Raw genomic sequence first — 12,151 nt, 5'->3', positions numbered from 1 at the left:
CTAGTGCGACTTGAATGTAATGGGATTTATTCTCATCTTGGCTGGGGAAATCATCTAGAAAAAGGGGGAGAGAGAACTCGTACTGCTTCACATTAAGCCTTTTTTCTTGCATCATTTGTTTTTATCGTTTTAAATGTCTTATGTACTTTAATGTTCTTTAATGTTCTTACTTTAATAGATTAATTTTAATGTATTAGTGTTCTACATGTTTATGTTAATTGTAAATTATGAGGAAAACATATTTTGTAAAGGTTTGTTGTAAACCAAAAACAATAAAAAAAAAGAGACGCAGCCACTGGTTAAGAAAAACAATGACACATTATTCTCATAACCAGCAGCTTATTAAAAGGAACGTGACCATATGCGACCGTGTCTTTCCTGTTTTTGCTCTTGGATTGTGGATCCTTTCTCCAAGCTGGCCAACCTGATGAGGTTTGGCAGCCCATTGTCCCCCTTTAGTTTGCTCCTCGCAGGATTTCTGGACACACGTGATTGTGCACAGCTGCTTTCGCTTTTCCACCCTGTTGTGTTTACATTGTGATCCAGCAGCAGGTTGGGATGGAAAATGCCAGAAAGATCCACAATGATGTGAATTGCGAGGGTTCCAGCTCAACTATTTGCTGGTCTCGTGATGTCACAAACCCTGGAATGCCACGTCACACAGAGCACTTCTGATGTCGGGAGCCTTCCGTATTATCTTTTGAGGTCCCGTTTCCTTTCTCCCCTTCTTTGGGGCAGAAGATGTCTCCCCTTTTAAATGTCGCAGGAAGAAGATCATGGGCCCATTGTCACCTTCTGCAAAAGACGAGGTAGCGGAAAGAAAGGCATATCCAGGTCTGTGAGGATGGCTGGTTTACACTGTGTCACCTCTGTATATAATTTGGTATCTGCCTCCCTTTAAAAGTATAGTCGTATGCCCTATTATGAGGGCCACAATCTTTCAACCAGTGACGGTAAACCGTTGCCTTGTCTTTTCTTTTAGGAGTCCCTTTCTTTTGAAAATGGCAGCCCACTGAACCAAAATGAGAATTATTGCTCTGAAGCAGGGGCTAGGCCCGACAAAACGCGGTGAACTCAATGTGGGCAGCCCCACTTGATGCCATGCCTGGAAGGCATGCTCTGCTTTAATAACCAGCCTGGTCTCCCGCCCCTATAGGTCTAATGGTCATCTCAAGCATGGGACACTGACAACCTTAGTCAAGGTCTGGGATATTTTGGGTATCAATTCAAAGTGGAGGTCACGTGGCCTTGTGGGCCCATTTCTGTTTCTACGTTGAGTTTGATGATGCACAGCTGAGTACTTTACTCCACATTACAAATGATCCTTCATGTTTCAGTAGGATGCTGCAACCTTTATTTCTTTGTGGAAGAATGCCTAAGCTGGTACTGAGTATTTAAGATGGTATTGGCACCCTTCAGCCCTATATTGACTAGGCATTTGCCCCCAGAAGCCGAATTTCCCATTGTTTTGTTTTATATTTCTCTTCACCCACCAACACATTCCAAGTGCCAATGCGTCTTTTCTGCACTTCCACTTCTCTATAGCTCCTTGCGGGCTCACGTACCACTTCAACCACAACAGGTCATCTGGTGTATGGCCACTCTTTGCCACGTAGTTAACCTGAAAAATGTGAGAATGTGAAGTCAGAACCTGACAAAAAGTGTGCTCCCCCAAATCCAGTCTACATGCCAATAACCACTGTGTCCTGTGCTCCACCTCAAAATATGACAAATGCAAGGGCTAAAGATGGAAACCCTGACCCTTGCACCACACATTAAGAAACCGCTCATAGCGTTACAGTGTACACACCTTAAATCTATTAAATGCACATAGAAAGGAAATCCCAATAAAACGGGGCACCTGCACACCAAACGCTCAACTGGCCCTCGAGGAACCCTAGCTGACCTCACAATCTTGAGCCCGTGTGGTGTCCAGGTTCCAACGTAGAGCGTGCACCTCACCTGTTCAGTAAAAGCACAGAAATTGACACCATGTGCTACAGTAACATTAAACTGCATTTAAGGGGGCATGGGGAGTGAACATGTGGCAAGGGAAAAACCTGAGACTTCACATCCCCACACAACTATTCCTCTTTCAACGTGGTACAAATCCCATTAGACATACTACATTTGACACTGTTATATGCAACCATTTAAAAACAAAATATCTCTAACACATGTGGAATGCCATCTACCTCATAACCTTGCATCGTGTCTCCTCATTCGCAGCAATCAAGTGGTCCTTAACTAATGGTTGGCACCACCTATCCTTGTCAGTTGTCTCTTATTATAGCCATTATCAGACTCTTGTCAGTTGTCGCGATACAATCAGGTGACACCTGTGTTCCTTCCGGGCATCCTCTCCCCCCACTCTCCAGCTGCGCTTACAACCGGGCTACAAACCGAAGTGACCAGGTTCACCAAGAGGACCTAAAGTGCAGGCTCCTTGGCTGCATGCTCAGGTAAGTTTATCATTACAGTTTCAGTAGTTCACATGAGTTACTATAGGTAAGTATGTAGGGAACAATCACCGGTCCATTTACACTGTGCAAATAAGAAGGGGGGTCCTGGGAGTCCCTCTGCCAGACATTAGTCCTGGTTATGAGAGCCTTACCCAGAGTCTTTAGCTCACTATCTTTCACAGAGGAGAAATATCCACAACATATCAGTCTTTGTCCTTCCCTGGGGCAGTCCAGCACCAAAATGCTAGGCAACATGTCTGGGGATGCTTGTGGTCTTGTGTAGAAGGGATGTGACCTAGCAGTTCAGACTGGGGTAAGACCAAGCCTGATTTGCATATGGTTTTTCCCCTTCTGTAATGGCTTGGCAGGCTGAAAAATGATGGTCTGGAGGGTTGCTCAGAGTTGGGCCCGTGGTTATGATTAATTCAAAACCTTCAAGCCATCACCTTTCTGTTTTGCTAAAGTCACCCCAAGTGTGACGGGTATCCCCAGACGTGAGTCCCGAGTCTGCCGGGCCTAGAGACCCAAGCTACTCCTCACTGATGACGCCCAACAAGGCTGAAACATGTCTGGGGATGCTTGTGGTCTTGTTCAGAAGGGATGTGACCTAGCAGTTCGGGCTGAACTGTGCCTTTTGGGATAGGACCAAGCCTGATTTGCATATGGTTCTTCTCCTTCTGTAATGGCTTGGCAGGCTGAAAAAAGATGGCCTGGAGGGTTGCCCAGAGCTGTGCCTGAGGTTATGATTAATTCAAAACCTTCCAGCCATCACCTTTCTGTTTTGCCATTTACACCCTGGCCAGCTCACTCTGCAACTACTATCCCACAGCACACTCACCAGCAGTCATCCGTCATGCCACACTAAGGTTCCATGGATGACCCAAGCACTCCAGACACAGCTGCATATACACACAGGCAGACCACCACACCTCTATCTGTGTACAATGATGAAAGAAACCAAGGAACACAACGCAAAGCCACAATGCCAACAAGGGCAAGACACTATTGCCATGGCAAAGTGAAAGGAGGCTGCTACATGGAACCATGAGGTAAACCAAGTTTATCTATTCGTAGGAAGTGCTTAGAGCAACAGGCACCTCTGCCGGACTCCTATTCAACTGTTGTGATGTTCCAGAACCAAACCTGGTTCTGGAACACTTAGAACACGGCGCATCTTTCCCTTCCACAATAAATTAACACCCAAAATTATTGCAACCACACAGCATCAACAATAACAATACAAAGAATAAATATTTTGATAATATTGTTAATGTCAGTAGAGATCAAGCTATAAAATTAAGCACACAAAAAATCCTTAAATTTACTCGGAAATTTCCTAACCCTTCCACCCACACATCCCTCACCCAACACCGTTCTTACCTCATCAGCATTCTTCATTTCCTCAGCATCCTTAACAACCACCTCACCTTCATCACCATTCCTGCAGGGAATTGTTCTCTCCTTGCTCCCGTTGCTTAACGCCAACCTACCTTTGGACCACACTTCCCCACCATCAACCACCACTACACTCATCCTCACTGCTGTAATCCTCTTTGGTCCTATACATTTGCCCTCTAAGCATTTGAGACCATACCTAGAATTCTTAATCAAAACCCAATCTCCAACCATCCATTCACATTCCTTTACTTTGAAATATTCAACACATCTTCATATAGGCATTGTGCCTCCGCCCCCCCTTCTCATCACCTCCTTACGATCAACTTCCACACTGCACTCCAATCCCATCCACCCAGGACACAATTGTGAACCCGGTTGGTGCCCCTTTAATGAGACAAATAGGCAGACCTTTGTGACCGAGAGAGGTGTGATCCAATAACTCCATATCATGCGTTTGAACACGTCACTCCATAACAACCCTGACTTAATAGCCAGTTGACTGCCACCCTTAAAAAGTCTATTTACACGTTCCACCAGTCCATTAGCTCTAGGATGGTATAATGCCGTGGGCGTGGGCCTTATCCCAAATTGCATCAAAAATGTTTTCATGGTTTCTGAACAAAACTGTACACCATTATCCGTTACCATTTCTGAGGGAAACCCCTCACGGAAGAAAATGTTCTAAAAAAATTGTCACTAACTCTACCATTGTTGCCTCTCTTACACCCTTCCACTCCACTCTATCCACTTTGATTGATAATCCACTAAAACCAACACAAATTTGAAACCCTCACCCAGCCCTTGAATAGGACCAATCAAATCCACTGCAACCTTTTGCCAAGGTTTCACAGGCACCTGCACTGGCCGAAGTGGTGTCTCACGCAACACTTTGCTCTTGTTACTTGCCAGACAAATTTCACATTTCCTCATTTCCCCATCAACTCCACCATCCACCGCTGGCCACCAGTAACTCTCTCTCAATCTATTTTTTAGCATTTACTCCACAATGCCCTTGATGAGCAATTTGTATTAGCTTGGCCTTAACACCTTCATGGGGAATCACCTTATAACCTCTCCTGAGCCTTCCTCTGGACAAGGACAATTAATTAATTACCTCATAAAAACGATCAAATCTCCAGTCCACCTCATTCCTGCAAGGCCAATCTTCCACTGTCCACTCCTTCACATTATTAAACACATTGTCATCTCTTTCTGCCAACTTACATTCTTCCTCACTCAAAGCACCTTGCTCAATGTGAGCTAAAATTATTTCTTCCTCCTTTCCTTCCACTTGTTCACCTTCATTACCACAATTCCCTGGAAGCTGAGAAAGACAATCCGCCACCACATTCTGTTTGTCCGGAACATAGCACACTTGAAAATCCTAACTTTGCAAACCTAATACCCATTTAGAAATTCTGGGTGAACCCCTAGACCAGTTTCCACAAGCCAACATCTGTACCAAAGGTCTATGGTCTGTTTTTACTATAAAACATTGGCAACACAGAAGCCCAAAACACTGGCAAAGCCTCTCTCTCAACCACTGAATAGTATTTTTCCGCACCCTTCAGTGGTCTAGACACAAATGCTATCACATGTTCATCCTTTCCACAGTCCAACTGTGACAACGACGACCCCAGGCCCAATATACTGGCATCTACTGTCAACAAAATCCTGCACCCACTCACAAACACCCCTAAGGAAGGAGCATTGGCTATACCATTTTTAATCTCTTTAAATGCTTCCATACACTCACTTGACCACACACAACGTACTCCTTTCTTTTAGTAATGCCCTCAAAGGTATCGTAATTAGTGCAGAATTGTTAACAAACTTTTGATAGAACTCTGCCATACCCATAAATGACTTCACAGACAAATGCTATTAGAGCAGCACAACTGACCGCCCTGTTCCATAGATTTACCGTCAGTCAGGGAGGTTTTACTATATGGGGTACACGTCAACTGTACATCCAAGCTCTGTCCCCAATAATAACTTATGGTTTGGAAGCTCTCCTTGACATAGATATGAAATGGTCACAGGTGATAGAAGGGAATTTCTGGCGAACTATTTTGGGTCTATCGGCTGGTATACCTATGGCGATAATATGGCTGGAACTGGGGCTGATCTCCTTAAAAGCTGTAGTATTGAACAAGCGTGCTACACTATATCTGAAAATGATTAGTAGCACAAGGAATGGTTTACTAATAGCAGCCCACCAGGAGATGTCAAAGGAAAATTCTCTGTGTACAGCTAAGAAACAGATGACCAAATTATTTGGTGACGTCGGGTGGCAAATGAGGGTGGGAAGCGACTCAGATGAGGCACAGAGGGCATTGGGAAAACGTATAGAGCTCTGGGACTGGCTGCAGAACTATGATATGATCATCTCTGAGAGCTAAAAAGCTACCAGTTTGTACAGCATAAACTGTATAACTTTTTTTTAAAAAAAAACAGAGATATTACCTGTGCCCAGCAGTAAGACTCGACTCAGATGCTTCATACTGTTACTTAGACTGGAACAACTACGCTCATTAATGGTTACTGGGAGAAGGGATAAGATTCCAATGGAACAACGGCTATGTTGCCTATTTAAAGAACAAGATCAGACGGAGACGGCTAAACATTTGCTGACAGAATGCCATGAAATGACAAGTGTAATTAACCTCATCCTGGGTAAACATTTGCACAGTTATGAATATATTAAGGAGGAACTATTCTGGCTCCACTGTATTAACTCTAATAGTATGAGTTTATTGATGGCATTGTATAACATCTGGTTGAAGGTTGAAATAAGCCTGGTTTAACAATATAAGGAAATGATATCGACAATAAGTTCATCCAAAGCTGTTGGCAATAAGGTGAACAATATCTGTGACCATATATGGTAAACGATATATTATCGTCAACTGCTAATGTTCTTTTGGTTAAAGGACCAAATGTGTACACCAAGCTGCATATCACGTGTGGATAAGAGAATATAGGTTTTAGTCCAATGTTTTTCCTTGGTAAGCTCCATAGCTCTAATTGCGAAAGTACTCAAATGCCTAAATGTTAGCTGGTCATATCATTATTTGCCTAAGAAACTGTGATTTTTATTGCTGATTTGGATTTAAATATGTTTAATATGTTTTTATATGTAAAATCTTTCTTTTATAAATGTTTTTGTAAAGTTTCCATGTAAACTAAATCACAGTGAATATTATTATTATTATAAATGACTTCAATTCATCCTTATCCTGTGGTGCTGGGCCTTACTAATATCTTCAACTAGACTGTGCTTTGGTGGAATTCCCTGAGCTGAAATGTTGTGTCCAAGATACTCTACTTCACGCACCCCAATCCTACATTTACTATGCTGCACTGTTAGGCCAGCTTCACACAATCTTCCCAAAACATTCCTTAGTTACTTATCATGTTGTTCGACACAATTAGCAAAAATTAGAATGTCATCCTGGAACACAATCACATTACCAACACCCTCCAGAACCTTCTCCATTACGCGCTGAAACACAGCCGCAGCTGATGCCAAGGGCATTCTAAGGTACTTGAATGTTCCTTCCGGTGTGATGAATGCTGTGATTTCTTGGCATTCTTGTGACAAAGGTACCTGGTGGTAAGCTGCAGACAGGTCCGTGACTGTAAACCAACTTGATTCTCCCAACACTGATAAAACTTCTGATATCACTGGCAATGGGTGTCTCTCTACTAAAATGTTCTTATTAAGTTCTCTTAAGTCAACACATAAGTGGATCTTCCATTGCTCTTTGCTACTAAAACCACCGGCGATAGCGACTCCGTGTCACATTCGGCCCCTTGTCTCACCTGTTTGTCTTTGGTCGATTTCTTCTTCGGAGATCTTTCCTTATTCCTGGATGTCCAGGACTTCTACAGGTAAGGGCGAGTATCCTCTGGGTCCAGTGTGAGGATCACGACCAGCCTCTGGAAGCAGGTAAGAGTTTGGTATCCAGGAAGGAGGGGATGCGGGAGGCAGAGTCCGGAAAGGAATGGGACCTGGAATAATCCCAGTGCTTACAGCGTGCAAGAAGACACCCGCGAGCACGGAAGCACTGAACAAGGGTCCGGGATGGAAGAGGGAGAACGGCCCTTAGGCGGAAGCGAAAGGGCAGCACAAGAGTACCAGGAAAGAAGAGACTGATGACAATCGGAAAGAAGGGCACTGACGGAAGGGATAAGGTAACAAGCACACTTGCCGACAACTCGGAAGAGTAGCGTTGAGACACGCAGAGCCACGGGGGCGTGCCTATTTTCTAGGAGGCAGCGCATCATGCATAAACACTAGAGTGCAGCGTTTCTGTAACGTCGGCCATGTTCGGAGAATAGCCGATCCGATGTTGCAGTGCGTTATGGACCATGAAGTCCAAAAGGGCCAGAAACAGCGAATCATGACACTCCGTTCCATGTACACATTCTATCACCCCTTTCTGCAAAAGCCCATTGAGTTCTTCATGTAGCTGCTCCTTCGTGTGATGAGGTGCCTTATGCACCACTGGCTGTGCCTTTGTCTTAATTTTGATACAGTGTTCAAAATCCTTCAACTTCCCCAAAGTCTCTGTGAACAACATTGGTAATTCATCAGCCCACTTATTGTCCACTTCTGCAATTGTTACCGGTACAGGTGCAATTGCCTGAATATGCACCCCTAAATTCTTCTGTTCCTCCCATCCCAACAGAGATGATCCTTTCTTTGCTACCAGAATGTTTGCCATACATTCCCTTCCTTTCTAGCCAACAACACCCTGAAATCTCCCTGATAGTTCTATTTCTGTTTCACTATAGCCACACAGCTGTATGAGGGGTGGTTCTAGTTCTTGCAACTCTCTTGCCAATGTTTTTGTGAACGTGTCCATTGATATAATAGTCCACAGAGAAACACTGTCTACCTTCATCGATAGACTCAAACCATCAATGTGAAAAGTGTCCACTGGGGCTCCCATTCCTTCAGGCAATGCTGATATTTCTAATATGTGTTGAGGTTTGCGTGCTCCACTCTGAAGGACTAGTCCAAATTCTTGTTCATGTGAGTTCTGTCTACATTGCATGGTATTAATAGTGCTCTCCTTACACATTTGTGCAAAATGATCCTTACGCCTGCACTTGATGCACTCTGCATTCCTTGCTGGACAGAACACACTGGAAGCTGCATGCCTTGGGTTCCCACATCTAAGATATTTGTTCCCCACCCATTCTCTCCTTGACCGTGTAAGGGATTTCAATCAGGCACACACCATGTCTCGGCCTAGCAATGTAGTACACAAATGAAATTTTGTCTATAAGTTCAATATTCGATATTCTGAATGATATACCACTCATATCACACCCGTCTCAAAATACCCTCCAGGTCACTGAACCAGGAATCAGGCTACTTTGTAAAGGTAAATATTTATTTATTTATTTTAATATTCAAATCACACATTGCTTTACTGTAGATATATATATATGGGGCAGCAATCACCCAAAGGGTGACAATAGAATTCAGAAATAAGCAAAGCAATTGCATTCACTTAGAAGGAGGCAAATAGAAGACACAGGGAAAAAGAACAGTATGTTTTGCACACATTTAGGTTACTGTCCCCACTGCAAAGTTTTGTTTAAATACAAGTGAGCAGTCCTACACCAATGTGAGTAATCAGCAGGTATTCAGGAGTAAAAGACAGGTTCTAGCGTTTAAAGGCAATCTTCCTTCCCAAACAAAAGAGAAAACCTTTTTTTGACAAATGACACTTTGAAAATGGCAGATGAAAAATAGCTTTGCGAAATACTGCAAAAGGCGCAAAAATGCCTAAATGGAGACAAGTGCTAAAGAAAGCAACACTAATCAGGTCCTAACATACATGAGCTATAATATAAACAATTACACACTTCAGAAGAGGATGGGATGGAAAAAGCACTTTGAAATGGGGAAATGACACGTGTAAACTTGGGAATTTTGCAAATTCACGCCAAACTTTTACTATGCGATAGTGAAGAAAAACGGGTCGAATACACTGTTCCGCTATGCAGTTTTTAGTTGTGGATGTAGCTAAGGATGTTAGGTATCAGTGAGAGTTGAAATTTCATTTCTATCTCTAAAACTGAAGGAGTTATATAGAGGTTTTAGTGAGAGGCGTTTTTGCAAAATAGGTGCGAAAATGAAAACAGAAATGCGCTTTTGAAAATGATAGGTGGGTTTGATTACACTATATTATGACTATGAAATAGAGAATGCCACATATGGATCTTACAGTCATGTGATCAGCATAACCCATCCCGTTGTGGATACTCTTCTTCTTCTTGGGATTTACTTTAGCTATTCAATATCACTAGGGAGTTATGGTTTTGGAACACAGGTGAGACAATCAGCGCAAGAAGGATTCTACCAATACTGGAGTTCTGAATTAAAGATGGGATGGATTGAGATAGGGATATTACAATGCAGATATACTATGGGTCATGGTTTTTCCTGTTAATACTTATCAAAGAAGTTAATAAATTGGACCGGGAGTTCTGGTCAACGAATTGGATCTGGTCTACCGGCAGCAGGGCACCTCTAGCGGGATTGGATCAGCAAGGCGGTTCTGGTCAATTCGGACTGCACCTCAGACTGGATTTGGATGGGCCTCTTTTGGTTACTGGACACGGTAGATATCAGGATGCAAGTTTTCAGCGGGCAAGCCTTACTGGTAGCAAGCCAAGCTGAATCAGAATTAAATCCCTTCAAGTTTGGGATGTTTGCAATTGGGTCAGGCTAGCAATAATGTTGCAATGCTAGAGTCTGGATTCTGCAAAGGAATCTGGATCTTTCAAAGAATTCTGGAGTCAGCTACAAGATGAAAAGTTCTGCAATAAGGTGCTGCACGGACATCTGGATAGGTTCTGGAAGCCGTGTGTTGTGGAAGCAGTGTTCAGGAAGAAGTCTGTCCTGGAAGCAGTGTCTATGTGTAGTGAAACTCCTATATTTATCCATTACAAAGTGTATGGCATCGGCAGAATTTCAAAGCACACCCCCATGGTTGTGAGTGGTTACAGGCATGCGCTTTGTTTTGGTTGGCAGCCTGAACAGAGCTGTCATCTTATGACAGGAACTACGAACTCCCACCTGGATTTTTACCCAAAACATACTTTTGCACAAATGTACATTTCTACCATTATGTCCCCTCATAAAATTGGACACATATACTTTACATTCAATTCGATTTACATTCACTTCCCATCTATGTAAGACCTGTATTGATCATTCTATGGATTTTTATCAATTTTACCCATAACACTTTGGATTAATCATTTCTAATTTGATACGTCTCTGGGTGCTTATCAGTGGATCGTGTACATACAATTGTAAGTTTGCAACATTAATAGTTTTGTCACAATCAGACATTTTTCATAACTTTGGTTCCTCAAATGGTATGAGTTTCCTCAATGTCTTGAAATCACAAGGCTGAAATTAGTTTAATGTCTACCAAGTTTCAGATTTTCCCTTTTTAGGTTGCTCAGTTAAAGAGTTTTAAACTTTAATCAAAATAAAGATTTCACACCAAAGTCCTCCTGTGTAACCTCCCCTTTTCAGGCAGCAGCTGTCCAGTCCTTTGAAGTTCACTGAGAAACCTCCTCCACATCCTGCCCCTCCTTTCAGAGGTCAATGATCAGCCTGTCCTTTGTTCTTTGATCAGCCAGCAGACAAATGTCTAATGCGGCCCCATTGTGGGGCTTGTTGGCATTATGCGGGAACCATTAACATCCATTAGCCTTCCTGTTCTCAAGGAAGTGTCAAACGGAGATGTCAGATTTCCCAGGCAAGGCTGTCAGATCAGGATTAAATAGTGGATTGGCCCCAGACTGGGCTCTTTGACATTAAAGTCTTTTCATTTCAAATATAAAATATAAGCAAAGTTTATAAAGGATTTAACATTTTAAAAGAATTAGCCCTTCGCAAACATGCTTGAAATAGTGGATTTTGCAATTTCTTCCAGAAAAAGAAACACCTTTAAATGGGTTTGACAGCTAGTTTCCTTAAGCAGCTGTCAGGCTTAAAGGCCTGGATTACTCTGACTGTCTGGAGAATCTATGATTTCAGCACACTTTCCTTTCCATAATTCTCTGGGAAATGACTGCATTTCTAAGGGCATTTTTGGATTAGGCCCTTCTGTGGCCTTATTTCAGGTGACAGATGACAGCAGTGATTGCTGCTTTTACACCACTTTGCCGGTGTTTGTGGCAGGCATGCAGCTCTTTCGGTGGTTTATGAACTCTGTGCAATTTTGCAGATTTAGTGCGCACATGGGTTATTGCCT

At 42.9% G+C, this 12,151-nt stretch overlaps 1 protein-coding gene across 1 annotated transcript in view; it reads left to right on the top strand.

Moving 5' to 3' along the window:
• Positions 1-458: 458 nt before the first annotated feature.
• Positions 459-12,151, top strand: part of LOC138493301 (uncharacterized protein C5orf52-like) — a 120,375-nt gene continuing 108,682 nt past the window's right edge. The window contains exon 1 of the mRNA XM_069620395.1: positions 459-834. Coding sequence (XP_069476496.1) covers positions 758-834 — 77 coding nt within the window. The 5' untranslated portion in view covers positions 459-757. The remainder of the gene's footprint in view (positions 835-12,151) is intronic.

The sequence above is a fragment of the Ambystoma mexicanum genome, chromosome 10 (assembly GCF_040938575.1).
Source record: "Ambystoma mexicanum isolate Mex_15411 chromosome 10, UKY_AmexF1_1, whole genome shotgun sequence".
Taxonomy (NCBI): domain Eukaryota; kingdom Metazoa; phylum Chordata; class Amphibia; order Caudata; family Ambystomatidae; genus Ambystoma; species Ambystoma mexicanum.
This window is presented reverse-complemented; position numbering and strand designations above follow the sequence as displayed.